Source organism: Heloderma suspectum, chromosome 1, assembly GCF_057233095.1.
Source record: "Heloderma suspectum isolate Gila_16-S chromosome 1, 16-S_ref, whole genome shotgun sequence".
Lineage (NCBI taxonomy): Eukaryota > Metazoa > Chordata > Lepidosauria > Squamata > Helodermatidae > Heloderma > Heloderma suspectum.
In genome coordinates, this window is record NC_139458.1 from 330,423,692 (window position 1) to 330,439,683 (window position 15,992).

Sequence of the window (15,992 nt, forward strand, 5' to 3'; positions counted from 1 at the left end):
GACTTGGGAAGGCCGAATGTGCGAAGCTTAAGAAAGGGAGGTCTGGAAATGTCATTGAGAGAGGCACTGTCAAGGGCTCCTTGGAGGCCTCTCTCAGTCTAATCCAGCAGCCAAGTCCAGACACAGACAAAGGGATTCCTTTCAAAGCTTTATTCTTCCTTTACAACTTAACAACTATACTGTTTGCAACTAGATCTGAGCAGCACAGTACCCATGCCCTAAGTTGGAACAGTTGGTCCCCGTTTGAAAGGGAATTACTGGCAGACCCCTAAACTTAAGGACTAGGGAGAGTCCCTCCCCTTTTCCCTTGGATCCTCTGGGCGCAGCCGTTGTTTGTGCGCCAACCGGGCACTACGCCTCCTTTCCGCGCCCTCCATCTGGCGCCGCTCTCTGCGTCTGCGTCATGCATCCACCAAGTCTGCTATCTGTGCTCGGTCACTCCCTGGACTTCTAACTAAACTAGGAATGCTGGTGGGAGAAATCTCCATCAGCTGTTGGTCCTGGGAAAGAGGAGCGTGCTCCTCTCCCAGGAGCGACTGCTCTTCCTCAGAATCAGAACTACTCTGGGATTCTATGGGCTCAGTGTCCACCCTGACAGGCACTAGCATCAGTGAAAGTTCCTTGAATGAATTTTTCATTTAGAAGAATCATGGTGCAGACTCAGATGGAAAATAACAAGACTGCTAAGGGCCTGCAGTGCAAAAGACTCAGCTGTTGAATGTACATGACGGTGAAATCCAGCCTCTTCATAATTCTTGCGCTCTCTATAGTATGAACATCTCCCCATAGGAAACATTTGCAGAGGTGAGGGACCCATTAAGATGGCCCATCTCAGGATACTGATGGATCTGAAGTGGTTTCCTGATGGCTGTCTGTGATTTTCCTGTGACAGAAGCTGGTAATCCTGTAAAAGCCCTGGTGGACTTTTGGAATAGGGAAATGACCTGGGTGGTTGACACAATTGTTCTGGAATGTCCTCTCTCTGGATGTGGAGCTAGTTTGCTCCTTGATGGTCTTAGGAGGTGATGCCAATGAATGAAATAGCAGGGAAGATGACTAGAGTGATGGTGGCAGAAGAATCATGGTGAATCTGATTGAACCCAAGGTAGAGCTCATATTAGAGCTTACACTGTGGTGGTGAAGATGACAAAGACATCTTACTTTTCCACCACCATTGCATCTGCTTGAGTTGGCCAGGGAAGCTGTTCCAAGTATTTAGAGGGCTGTTACATTTTAGCCCGCATGATGGAGGAGAAGATTGCTCAGTAGCCCACTGTGACCAATTTGCTAGGCACTTTGTGGATAAATTTACTCATATCCCTTCTGAATTAGATATTCCAATCAGAGCAGTACCATTAATGCACCTTTGGCCCCTACTTGTCTGGTTATACAGGATACCTTTCTGTTTGTGCAACCCAGGAATGTGGGCAAGATTCTTGGAGAGGCGACACCAACTTTATGTGCATTTGACCCTTGCCCATCCTGGCTAATACAAACAGCCAGATAGATGGATACTGGCAAGGTGGGTGGCAAAAATGCTAAATGCCTTGTTTCAGGATGGCATCCTAGCATCTTTAAAAGAAGCTGTAGTGAGACTCTGATAAAATCATCTGCATGTTATGTTGTTCTGTTTTGTTGTATTAATGTTAATGTGTTTAGTTTTTCAGAGAAAGTATGTTCAGGCAAGAAGGGGTTAACTGTGAGTAGGATGGGGCTTGTGTGTGATTGGCTGTTTTAGTTCTACCTGTGGGGAGGGGAGAGTGACTGATGTCTGCAGGGGGTTTGTATTCAGTTCAGTTTAGTTAGGAGTTAGTTTTTGAGGGAGATGGGGTTTGGAGTTCAACCGAGCACTATCTTGGATGGGGAGAGAGGATTTAGAGGGGTAGTGAGTCAGGTTTGGGCTAATTAACAAGATCTATGCAATATAAATAATAACATCTATAACACTGGAATAGCATCTCATAAATGATAAACTTTTATTTTCCTGAGTTAAATCCATGTGCCAGCTTGGTCTTCATTTATGCTACCTTATTCATGAACTCATAATAGCCAGCACTCATGTCCCAAATTAGAAGTAACAGTATCAGCGACAGAATTGACATACTTGGCATTAATTTTGGCTGGGTAAAAGGTTAGTCAAGTCAGTGGGTACAGTGACGTCCACTCCTTAGGCTTATTATCCTAGGCATGAAGGGATAATAGGGGAAAGCCTGGGTAAAGGAGGGGTGGATGTCACAGAAGCCTTTAATGGAAAAAACAAAAACTAAAAACACCCATCCCTTAATCCCACTGTGTTGGAGAATTTCCAGCTGATTTCTAATATTCCATTCTGGGGCAAGGTGCTTGAGCATGTTGTGACCTTTCAGCTCCAGGTTTTTCTGGATGAGACTGACTGTCTAGAACTAAATTAAAGCTTAATTTAGCTTTAAGCTGGTTTGAGGAGCAAGATAGCCTTGGTCATCTTGGTGGATCCCCTGTGTCATGTACGGAACAGGAGAGTATGTCCCTGTTGGTTCTGCTGGACTTCTCTGTGGTTTTCAGTACCATTGACCATGGGATCCTTCTGAACTGGTTCACCAGGATAGGACTTGGGGGAGATGTTCTGGTGGTTCCAGTTCTTCCCAGAGGGGTGGATTCAGAAGATGGTGCTGGGGGACTCCTGTTCAATACCTTGGCTCTCAGGGCTTTATCTTGTCTCCCATGCTATTCAACTGCTGGGAGAGATTGTTTGTGGTCTGGGGATTTGGTGTCACCAATATGCAGATGATACCCATCTCTATGTCTCCTTTCCATCTCATTCCAGGTCCTAAACCATTGCCTAGAAGTGGTAATAGACTGGATGTGGGCAAAGAAATTGAATCTTAATCCAGACAAGACAGAGGTGCTCATGGTCAGTAGAGCTGACCCAGGAACTCAGTTTCAACCAGTGTTGGATGGGGTAGCACTCCCCCATCCAACATAGTTCATAGTTTAGGGGTTCATGTGGGCCTGGCCTGACTCTGGATGCCCAGGCCTCAGCTGTGGCTAGCAGTGCCTTTTCCTCTTGAGACTGGTGTATCAACTACACCATTGAGAATGCAGATCTGGCTATTGTGGTGTTACACCACATCTGGATTATTGCCATGTGCTGTATATAGAGCTGCCTTTGAAGAGCTCTTGGAAACCACAATTAGTCCAGAATGTTGTCCAAGGAGGCTGCAGATATGGAGCGTGTGACTTCTTGTGGAAACAGCTGCATTTGCTTCCAATTTGTTTCTGGGCACAACTCAAATTGCTGGTTATGACCTTTAAAGCCCTCAATGGTTTCAGGTCAGGGTATTTGAAGGACTACATTCTCCTACATGTGCCTGCCTGCATACTGAGATCATCTTTGGGTGCTCTCCAGTGCGTCCCAGCATCCTCTGAAATACATTTAGTTGGGGCCAGGGAGAGTGCCTTTTTCGATGGCTGTGTGCTTAGGCTTGTGGTAGTCATTTCTGAGGGAAGCCCATTGCACTTCCTCTCTAATGACCTTTTGTAAGTTGGTAAAAACCTTCCTTTTTAAGAAGACATTTGGGCTGTCAACTGCTGTTTTATGGAATTAGCTTAACTCTCTGAATATTTGAATAATTTTAATTGCTGTTGCATTCTCTTCTACATTTCCTGCTGCTGTTTTAGTTTTAATTTATAAGGGATATTTCAGATTGTTAATTTATGTTTTATCTTTGTTGTTAGCCACTTTGAGTTCTTTGGAGGAAAGGTAGAATCTAAACATTTTAAATAAACAAATAAACAAACAAATTAATTAATAGAGGCAAGACAAAAAGATGTCCGTTGAGCCAAAACCAGCAAATAATGGAACAAGAGGAAGGTTTACCTGACATGCAGCAGATGTATACAGAACTGGTTTAATAATTCTATATACAGTGTTCCTTAATTGCCCCTTGCTACTATATAGTCGTTTTGTTGTTGTTTATTCGGTCAGTCGCTTCCGACTCTTTGTGACTTTATGGACCAGCCCACACCAGAGCTTCCTGTCAGCTATCGCCACCCCCAGCTCCCCCAAGGTCGAGTCCGTCACCTCCAGAATATATATATAGTTGTACACGGATTCATATCATTTATATCACCCTTTGTAAATCTGTTGTGCTTTGGGGTAATAACTTGTATAGTTGCCATGGGAGCCAGTGAGGTCTAGTAGATAGAATATTGTGTGGGGATATGATAAACCAGGTTTAATCCCCACTCCGCCTAGATGGTGTTGGGCAAGTCACTATCTTTTAGCCTAATCTACCCCACTGGGATGCTGGGAGAATGAATTAGATAACTCTTCATATGCACCCTGATCTCTTTTATAGCCCTAGCCTAACCACCTTTTTTTTAAAGTAAGGCCCAATGGGGCTTACTCCCAGGTAAGTATTTAGGATTGCAGCTTTAGTTGAAGAATGCAATATAAACAAAGCTTAAGAGGATTTCCCAGGAGGTGGACATAGAGCTAATGGAAGGAAATATATATTGGGTTGAAAGGCAATACATCAAAACATTAACCTTTCCAATAATAAATTTGTTCCTCATAACCAGCCAGGAAGAAGATTCTTGACCAGCAAGGTTCTGCAGATGGTTATAAAACTGCAGTACTTTCCCTGGAATGTACAACTTCACTGCTATTTTTCATCCCATGGGAACATTAACGAAGGACTGCAAAATGCTGAGCGAATGTGTTGTGTTTAAATGAAGTGCACAGAGAAACCCGTATATATGGATTGAGTGAAAGAGAGAAAGTTAGAAGGGTAACTTGATGGACAGTAGACAGGAAGGCTCACATGGGTTACATTTTCAAGCTATATTTTCTTAGCAATGATGAGGGCTTGAAACTTCCATTTTCATATGAAAGTGGACATTCCAGACTGCTCTAACAGAATCATTAGGCCTCCGCATCCCTGGCCTCTGTGAGCTGCTCATTAGTGCAGTACAGTCAATTACTGCTTGCAAAATTGGTTTGTACAGTTGACTTTCGTTTTTTTCATGTTTCTTTAATAGCTGCCTATGGAGAAACAGCCAAAACCAATTTTGAAAGCAGCTCAATAGAGAAACATTCCCCCTAACTTTCTTATAGAAAACCTCTTGAGTATGCAGGTTAGGCAGAGCTTCATAAATATTCTACAATTACATTTAAAGAGTACAGAATGCAGTTTCAACTTTATGATTGATAGTGAATACTGGGTGCATATTAATATGCTATTCCCTTTAGTTATCTGGAACAGAAGAAAGGATCAAATGTATAACCATTCAACAGAGTAATGGGCAAACAGATGTGTTAATTTATTAAAAGATTTATACGTCCCCTGCCCTCCCCAATTCTCAGTCAAGATTCCCAAGGTGACTAACAGTCTAACAGTCAGGACGTTTTTCCTGATATTCAGCCGGAATCTGGTTTCCTATAACTTGAGCCCGTTATTCTGTGTCCTGCGCTCTGGGATGATCAAGAAGAGATCCTGGCCTTCCTCTCTGTGACAACCTTTCAAGGACTTGAAGAGCGCTACCATATCTCATCTCGGTCTTCTCTTCTCAAGGCTAAACATGCCCAGTTCTTTCTGTCTCTCCTCATAGGGCTTTGTTTCCAGTCCCCTGATCATCTTTGTTGCCCTCCTCTGAACCCTTTCCAGTTTGTCTGGATCCTTCTTAAAGTGCAGTGCCCAGAACTGGACACAGTACTCCAGATGAGGCCTAACCAGTGCTGAGTATAGGGGAACTAGTACTTCCTGGGATTTGGAAGCTATGCTCCTATTAATGTAGCCCAAAATGGCATTTGACTTTTTTGCAGCCACATCACATTGTTGGCTCATATTCAGCTTGTGATCGACAACAATTCCAAGATCCTTCTCGCTTGTAGTGTTGTTGAGCCACATATCCCTCATCTTGTAACTGTGCATTTGGTTTCTTTTTCCTAGGTGCAGAACTTGGTATTTATCCCTATTAAATGTCATTCTGTTGTTTTCTGCCCAGCGCTCCAGTCTATCAAGATCACTTTGAATTTTGTTTCTGTCTTCCAAAGTATTAGCTATCCCGCCCAATTTTGTGTCATCTGTAAATGTGATCAGCATTCCCTGCACCTCCTCCTCCAAGTCATTACTAAAAATGTGGAAGAGCACTGGGCCCAGGATTGAGCCCTGCGGTACCCCTCCAAGTCATTACTAAAAATGTGGAAGAGCACTGGGCCCAGGACTGAGCCCTGCGGTACCCCACTCGTTACCTCTCCCCAGTTTGAGAAGGTCCCATTGATATTCACTGTTTGAGTCCGATTCTGTAGCCAACTGTGGATCCACCGGATCGTTGTTTCATCTAGCCCACTTTCAGCTAGTTTGCTCATCAGGATATCATAGGGCACTTTGTCAAAAACTTTGCTAAAGTCGAGGTATATTATGTCTACAGCATTCCCACAGTCCACAAGGGAGATGACTTGATCAAAAAATGAGATCAGATTCGTCTGGCAGGATTTCTTCTTGACAAATCCATGTTGGCTTCGAGTAATCACTGCATTGTTTAAGGTGCTTCCAGATGGATTGCTTTATAATCTGCTCCAGAATTTTCCAGGGATTGATGTCAGATTGACTGGTCCGTAGTTAGGGACAACATTAGCCCTCCTCCAGTCATCTGGCACTTCACCCGTCCTCCATAATTAACATAATTAATCCATTAAACATAGATGAAAGTGAAGTTAGATACACAGAAGGCAGAAACATCTTGTGAACACAAATTTCAGTCTAGACTGGAAAATATGTATAGTGTTGTTTGGAAGGCAAAAAAAGAAAAAGAAAAAGCCATTTCTTTATTAGAATTCCTAAGAGAGAACTACTGTCAGGAAATTGGACATCTCACATATTGTTCTCCTGGAATGGAAGACAAGAATTCCATTTTTTAGACAGTACCTTCACAATGTGGGGGAGGGAGGGTGTTTTGGTTTTTTCCCTTTGAAATGTAAAATAACAAACGGCTGCATTTTAACACAGAGAATTCAGCAGACAGTCACAGACTGTCTTTAGTGTAATAGTGCTGACAGAGTATTGGACTCGGAGTGGGAAAATCTGGATTCAAATTCCTGCTCAGCCATGTTTGTGCAAGTCACAATGACCCAGTTTGCATGTAACAACTAACTATGGGTTAAACAAGTTAGTTGGGGTTGCATGGCAGCAAATGAGCACGCTGCCTCCTGCCCACTCAGTACTTCTGCTTTGCATCAGCTTTCATAAACAACCCAGGAATAAACCCATGGTTTGTTGTTCAATTAAGAGCCTCATGTGGCGCAGAGTGGTAGGTGGCAGTATTGCAACCGAAACTCTCCCCACGACCTGAGTTCGATCCCAGCAGAAGCTGGGTCCCACGTAGCCGGCTCAGGTTGACTCAGCCTTCCATTATTCCGAGGTCAGTAAAATGAGTGCCCAGCTTGCTGGGGGAAAGGTAGTCACGACTGGGGAAGGCAATGGCAAACCACCTCGCTATAGTCTGCCATGAAAACGCCAGTGCAAGCAGGTCAGTAAGGAGTCATTACTGACCCCTAGACCCCAAGTCTAGGGGTCAGTAATGACTCGGTGCTTGCACAGGAGGAACCTTTCCCTTGTTCAATTAAAATTCTGGGTTGTTTTCCTTCAACAACCCAGAGTTCTGGATTCAGACATTGGATCAAGCAACACTGGAACGGGGCATACCCGGGCTGTTTATGAAAGCTGATGTGAAGTGGGGAGTGCGTGGGCAGCAGTACACTTGCTTGCTGTGGCACATCCCTGCCAATTCATGGGTTAAACAAACCAGGTCAATCTCTAGCCAAATCTACCATACAAAGTTGTTGTAAGGATAAAATGGGATAGCAATATATGCATACTGCACTGAGTGCCTCGGAAGGAAGAACAAGTTACAAATGTGATCCACTAACTGTATTTGTTTTTATATTCTCTCCTAGGACAGTTTTCCAGCTCGCTTCGGAGGAATTCATTTTGTCAATCAGCCATGGTACATCCATGCCCTCTATACAGTTATACGGCCCTTTTTAAAGGAAAAGACAAGGAAAAGGGTATTTTTCTCTTCTTTGTTTTCACGGTTTTGCAAATGTATAATTTGTGGATGGATTCCATTAAAAAATAAGAAACAAAATATTATGTTTGCAATGCCTTGTATTATAATGTTTTACTTATCAACACATACACACCCACCATCAAACTGTATGTTTGTTTTGTCATGCAAGATGCCAACCCTCTGGAATCACCTTCTGATATTCCAGTCAGATGGGTCTTAATTTCCAAGAGGTTAGGGTGCTTTGAAGAATTATAATGATCATATTTTTAAAAGCTTATGAACAAATGGAAGTATACCTTATATGACAGATAAAACATTGATGCTAACAGATTTTAGAATCCAGATGATGACATAACAGAAGCTAAACAAAACTGACTTTCAACCACTGGTCATAGGAACATAGGAAGCTGCCATATACTGGCTTGGTTCACACATAACGGTAACCTATGGTTTATTTAAGCCATGATTTGTTACCCTACCCAGGGTTTGTTTAGCATATGATTGAACAAATGGTAGTTTGCTTTCTCAGTCCCTGGGTTGTTTGTTTCCCTCCTTCTTCCCCTTTTTCTTCCTGTATTCCAAATGCTTTTGTGATGCTGTAGTAATGGCATGTTGAGTAGACAGTTATTTTTACCACTCTTGCTCACCACCGCTATAGCCTGGCAAAACAACCCATGAACAACCCGCAGTTCTCAGTTTACAAATAATGACAACCCATGGGTTTAAACAACCCAGAGGTCACAACCCAACAACAAACCATGGGTTCTCTTTTTGGATTGTTTGTGGTTAACAAACCATGGTTTGTTAGCACAAGTGCATTCACACATCACAACAACCCAGAATTCAACAACACATGGCATGGGTTAGCATTATGTGTGAACCAGGCCACTGAGGCAGACTTAGTCAGTCCATCTAGCTAGTATTGTCAACACTGACTGGCACTGGTTCTCCAGGATTTCAGGTAGTGCTAAATATTTTGATTCTTTCATTTTTGGCATTTCAGGGAGGGGTGGAGGTGAAACAAAAACCTTGGCAAAAGAGGCTGAGAAGGTGAGAATTTCAAATAACTTTCTCCATGGGGAAGAGGACAGGATTTCCACTTACCTTTTAAAGTGTAGGCAGTGGCTGAGGAGTCTTCTTTCTATTTTTCTTTTTCTTTTTTTTACTTTAAAAACACCCCCTACACTTTGAGCAGCCCAGGACTCTATAGAGAAGGTTTTCCAGCCTGGCAGAACTTTCTGAATTCCCAAATGATTACTTGACCTCACCCTCTCATATAGGCATTCAGGAAGCACTCCCAGGCTGCAGAAGCTTCTCTGCAAAGCAACAGTAATTTTTTAAAGAGCTTTAGAAAAGCTCTGTTCTTCCTTGCAAGAACACAGAGCAAGCAAGAGAAGAGTTTTTCTAAAGCTCCAAAGTCCCATTTGTTCTTGTTTGAAGCAGCCCAGGACTCTTTGCAAAGAAGCTTCTGCAAGCCAGGAGTTCTTCCTGAATGCCTATTAGAGATGGTATGGTCATGTGGTCTCATAGGAATTCAAGAAGTACTGCCAGGTTGGAGAAGCCTGTCTGTAAGTACCTCGTGCTAGGGACATTTTTCAAGGAGAACCCGCCACCCTAAATTAGAAAGAAGATCCTTCAGCCACCTCCCAAACTTAAAAAGGTATGTGGAAACCTTGTCCCCTCCCCAAGCAGAAAAATTCTCCCCCTCCCTGTGAAAGAGGCAGAAAAAACAATGCCTCTTTCACAGGGAGAGGGGAAAAAAATGAAAACAGGGGGCAGGATTCAGCACAGCACTAATTTCAAGTATTTTCTAGCCATACCTGGAGGTGCCGGGGATTGAACCTGGGACCTTCTGCATGCAAAACATGTGTCCTACCACTATGCTATGGCTCCTCCCCTTGGTCTTTATCAATAGAAGCCACCCCAATTTTAAAAGATATTCAGGGTGTAAAGGTGCTTTATGAACCTAATTTAAAATGATTTGGTCTTTATCAATAGAAGCCACCCCAATTTTAAAAGATATTCAGGGTGTAAAGGTGCTTTATGAACCTAATTTAAAATGATTTGGGACTATCTTAAAGATTCTGACTGTAAATGGGTCAGCAACCACCCTGTCAATAGTTGGACTATCACATTTTGTACCAGCTGATACACTGATACTCAGTGGAGACCCAAGTAGAGGAGACTAGTTGAGGTTATAAAGGCATGAATAGCTTTTTTTTAACCATATTAGACAAAAGTATGATTGCTGTATTTTCACTTTCAATCCATCACAGAGACTAAAATGGGAATCGTATCCACTGGCTTAGCGGAGAAATTGTGGTTAGACTCCAGTGTGTTGATTACTACATTTCTCTATCAGTTCATTGCCCATGGTCATCAATTTAGTGTGCAAAAATGTTTGGCATAGACTCTGACCACAATCCAAGAAAGTATGCCAGTAGGCAGATACAGATACACACACACACACACACACACGCACGCAGTAAGCCAGTTGGCATGATCAAGCAGACCACCGTGGTTTATTTAAGCCACAGTGGGCTGTGGCACGTGTGGGCTGCCATTTCGAATATTCAAGGAGCAACTATGGTTTGTCATGTCATCAGAACCCAGTGAGGGTTAACAAGCCACCCACAACCCTAAAACAGCCCATGGGTTCTCAGTGGTTTGTTAACTATGCCCACAACCCACCATCGCTGTGCTTAGACAATATGACAAGGTGCAGTTGCAGCCTGAATATTCAAAAGTCTCCCAGAATGCACTGCAACCCATAATAAACCATGATGGTCTGCAGTGATATGTGAACCCGGTCAGTGCATGGTTTGTAGAGTGGTTTGTAGGCAGATAACTACCCCCCTATACACACACACACACATTGACTTTTTTCCATCCCCTTCCCTAAACAGCTGCGTGACCATGTTTTTATGCTGTCTTTGAAAATACAATGGAATTTCATAAGCAGCTTGAAATGGAGAGTGAAGTGGGTCTACTGTTTGGAAGGAAATAAAAGAAAGCACCACTATACACACTGAAGCCCTTGAGGCTACTTAAAAAGGCTTGCTAGATCGCAGCCATTGACAGTATATACTATTTAAGCAAACTGAGATGCAGCTGAATTACCATGCACTGTTGTAGTCATACTGATTAGAACTGGATGAAGGAAGAACACGTAATGACATACAACACAGATCTCACTCCGTAAGATAGTTTTAAAGGATCCTGCTGAAGCAGAGTGGCTTGTTTTAGATTTCAGAAAACCAGAGATGCCGTATTCTCCAAATTATTCTGTTTTGTTTCTCTCTGTCTCTCTCTGTCTCTCTCTGTCTCTCTCTGTCTCTCTCTCTCTCTCGGTTTCATTTCAAAAACAATGTAGTGTTCCTCAGTCCTATATTTGATTTTTAAGGACACAATCTTAGGCATGTTTAGACAGCAAAAAGTCTAGGAGTTGTAGGACTTTTTGCTGACTTCAGTGCACTTATGAAACTATTATGGTTGGTTCTTTTAAAATTAAAGACACGTTGAAAAGCCATCTTGCTGGATTTATTTATATTTTGTTTTCAGCTTCTGCCACAAAGTGCATGAAACTTATTACAACATGAGATGTATTGGAACTCATCTGAATTTTAAAATTCAGTTCATTGGGTTGTATTCAGTGCTGCATGAATGAAGCTCACTTCTGCAAGGAAGTCTGTTCATGACTTCCTTCTCACACACGCTCCATCCATCTAATTTCAGTGAGTCTTCCATCTCATGCCAGACCCCCTTTGTACCCCATCCCAGGCCTTACCTGAGAATCCCCTCATTATCAGGAGAGGCTTTTCAGGGGCTGCAGTGGGGAGGCGAGGATGGGAAAGCCCCTTTTCATAAATAGACTTCTGCTTGTGCAGCATTGGATACAACTCAATATGGATGGTTCCTAATAAATTAGAAACTTCAAATATCCTAAGAATGCAACATGCCCAGGAGTTTAGCAGAGCTTATTTATATATACAGACACATTAGACCTGCATTTTATTTATGTATTTATTACATTTATATCCCGCCTTTTTTCTTCTTGCAAGGAACCCAAGGTGGCTTATATGGTCCTCCTCCTCCTCTCCATTTTATCCTCATCACAACCCTGTGAGGAAGGCTAGGTTGAGAGTCATTGACTGGCCCAAAGTCACCCAGTGAGCTTCTTGGCTGAGTGGGGACTAGAACCTGGATCTCCCGAGCTCCAGTCCAACACTCTAACCACTACACCACACTATCTGTCTATATTGGCTAGGAACCATAGAATTACTCGGGGCATTTCCAAGGACATGTGCACACCAGTGGGATTTGCAAGGACTTTGCCTCTAACTGGGCTCTTCAAGTCTTAAAAATATTTTCTGCTTCAGATACTGCCTGTTTTACTGAAGGTGCTGCTTTATAATGTTTTTGGTTAATCGTTTAACAGATATTTCTCCATGGAAATAACCTCAACAGCCTGCACCAGTTGATTCATCCTGAGATTCTGCCTTCTGAATTTGGAGGAATGCTGCCACCTTATGATATGGGTACATGGGCAAGAACGCTGCTGGATCATGAATATGATGATGACAGTGAATACAGTGTGGACTCCTACAACACTTCTGCGAAAGAAGTTGAAAAGGACCTGTCTCCCAAATCAATGAAGAGGTACATTAGTTATGCTTCTGAAGCAGGAAGAGAAACCTAGGTGATCTCCCAGACTGAATGTCTGCTGTTGAGGGCCAGGACAGTAGCATATATCGTCTGTGTCATTCAGCCATTCCAATAAATGATCATGCTTATTAGTGAGATAACATGACAATTATGATGTTTATTTATTTAATAGATTTACCATATTGAGAGAGAGAGAGAGAGAGAGAGAGAGAGAGAGAAAGCAGTTTACAGGGAGATTAAAGGACTTTGAAACGCATCCTCATATACATTAAAATACATCATAATAAATACAAAAACTGTAGGTGTTCCATAAGCATATCAGTTATAGACTAAGATTTATAAATAGTGAATTTCTTTGTTTCTTTAGTGGTTTTGACTTATTATTAGGTATGTTCTTCTTTTTGTTGCCTTTATTTGAAATAAAATAAAATGTGATAAAAAACCAAAAACTTTATATAAAACATTAATACAGCACATTACAATAAGCTCAGTGCAAATTTACCAGTCCACAGACTGCAGTGGCCGGGGTATCGCTTTCCTGGAAAGGGCGTAGCTGACAGACCAACTGAGGCTGTTAATAGGTGCTTCTCCCCACAGAAGTTACTTTGGGCTCTAATGACAGCGATGAATCCCAAAGCACTCCAGTACTGGGGTCATACTAAGAACATAAGAAGAGCCATGCTGGATCAGACTAAGGGTCCATCTAGTCCAGTATTCTGTTCACACAGTGGCTGACCAGCTGCCCACGGGAAACCCTCCAGCAGGACATGAGTGCAACAGCACACCCTGGAATTTTCACAACCATCCTATGGAGAGGTGCATGAATTCCAGATGTGGTAAGATGTATATCACCACAGGGACACAAATGAATTCTGCTTTCCGATATTATACTGGAAACACAAGAAATGTGGAAATGAAACAGGCAGGCAGCAAAACAAGATTGATATGCCCCATTTGTCAGATTTCATCCAGTTAACATTTCCACAGGCCACACTATGTGTCATCGTTGGGATCAGAGAGACTGCAGCGTGCAAATCTTTATATGTTTAGAAACTAGATAATCTGTCAACAACAGGTTAAGCAATATTGCTGGGAATTACATATACAGCTACATTACTGTGCCGAAATCTTATCCAATTCTACATCAGTAACAAATATTAAATTGCATTTGAAGACAGACCTTTACGATAGAAGCACCCTTATGGTTCCTCAGTGACCACAATTTCCTTCTGAATTTATAAAGAAAGATGAAAAACATGTTAATGGAATGTAGCTGTATTAACTTTTGATCCTTGTTCTGTGTTTGTTGACTTGAGCTTTGCTAGAGAAAAATGTCCATGCCCAGCCCAGGAATGGGTATCATTTTCATTGTCAGAAATTAGTTTTTCACTCCATTTAAGTTCAGACTGGTGCAATGGGTGCATGTCTCTATCACAAAGTATCCACTTTCATCCTTTCCTCCCAAGCCACACCTTGTTACCCATCCAGCCTCTCATGTTTTTAATATCCCTGTTATGCAATTATGATTTATTTATTTAAAACATTTATATCCCACCCTATATCATTAGGACCTCAGGGCGGCGTACAGATAAAATCAATTTAGACAGTATAAAACAAAAAATAATTTAGACCACTAAAAACATATTAAACCATTACGCAAGCTAATACCAATTTAAAATCTAAAACAATAAAACAGTTAAAACAGTGTGCTACTTTAGGGAATGCATTTAGCCTTCAAAGTCTTTGATAAAAAACCATGTTTTAACTTGGTGCCGAAATGAAGCCAATGTCTTCTCCAATCAGGCCTCCAAGGGGAGGGCATTCCTCAACCAGGGTCCCACAGCAGAAAAAGGCCTCCCCCACGTCCCACCGTAGTGTATGTCTCGCACTGGTGGGATGCAGAGGAGGGCTCTTCCAACAGATCTCAGTCCTCAGGTAGGCATATATAGTGGAGGCACTTCCTCAAATATCAATTATGATCTATTGGAGGTCTACAAATCACTTGTTTCATTGTTCAAACAAATTAAGCTTTTCAGTTATACTTTGGCTAGCAGTCATGTTAATCTTTAAAAAGCTGGTGAATATACTGTCTTAGCCAAGGATCATTCTGCTCCATGGCTTTGGGGAATACCATTTTGGGTGCCTGTTAAAATTCCTTTTGAAAAGTCAAATAGTGCTTCCAGGTAGCATGTGATGCCAGTATGAAAACAGTATTAGCCGTGTGCTGAAATTATTATACTACCAGCGGTTTATGGCTGGCATGAATTTTATGAAATCCGAGCCTTTTTCTTCTGTATAACCGAAGAGACTTTGCTTTATAGGTAGTGATGATGGATGAGGATCCTTCTTTGGCTTTAGCAATAGTTAGCAGAACTTGGTTTTGAGAATATCCATTGAATGGGGGAGGATTTTTTTATCTGATAAAATTTCTATGCTTCTACAGTCAATAGTTGTCCTCTTAGATCCGTAGCAGAATCCCCTCTACTAACTGCCCCATCCTGCAACCTGAAGTTATCAGGCTTGTTCAGAACAAATCTCTCTCTCTACTGTCTGCAAACTGTGTATCCATTTTCAGGGATTTAGCCCTTCCAGAGCTCGAATAACTGGCCAGGAATTGGGGGTGGGTGGGAATTTAGCTCAAATGTGCTAGGGGAACCATTTGCCCCTGCAACCCTATTTCTATTCACAGGAGCATGGCAGGAGTACCTTTGGATCAGTGTAGTGGAGTGCTCTTGTAAGGTCCTTACCGAACTGAGCGATAAGAACTTTTCCAAAAGTTGAGTTTTATTGAGAAAGTACCACAAAATGGAAATGTAATAGTTAACTGTGAAGCCTGTCCGAAAGATGGGAGGGGAAGAGAAGCACAAGAAGTGATGTTGCGCCATTGATCATCTCAGCTTTTGGGGTAGGGGGAAGGCAGGGGAATTGCAGTTTGAATTGGAAGCTGGTGAATGCAAGGCAGGGGATAGAAGGTGGAGTTTTACTAGTCCTTTCTTATGCTCTGTCCAAAACACAGGAAGGAAGAGTGAGGATCCTTAGCATCAGGGTAAATCCAAAAAGAAGGTAAAATGAAGAGTCTTTCCTTGTCCGTGTCAAGGCATTACCAGGCAGAGTCCACTGGAAGTTGGATCCCAGAAAAAGTGGGGGGCACTCAGAGCCGGGATTCCAGGGCCCTGTTTATCTCTGCAGGACCTCTCCTGGCATCACCAGCAGTTCAGGGGTTCATAAGTGCAAGACCAGGCACGCACCCATCTGCGAGTTCCAAGGGCAGGCAGAGT

The 15,992-nt window shown here is 42.4% G+C and overlaps 1 protein-coding gene across 1 annotated transcript in view; it reads left to right on the plus strand.

The window, feature by feature from the left end:
* The window catches only part of CLVS2 (clavesin 2), a 73,645-nt gene that overhangs the window by 56,101 nt on the left and 1,552 nt on the right, over positions 1–15,992 (plus strand). The window contains exons 4-5 of the mRNA XM_084831605.1: positions 7,937–8,047; positions 12,488–12,708. Of these exons, the coding sequence (XP_084687731.1) occupies positions 7,937–8,047; positions 12,488–12,708 (332 nt within the window). The remainder of the gene's footprint in view (positions 1–7,936; positions 8,048–12,487; positions 12,709–15,992) is intronic.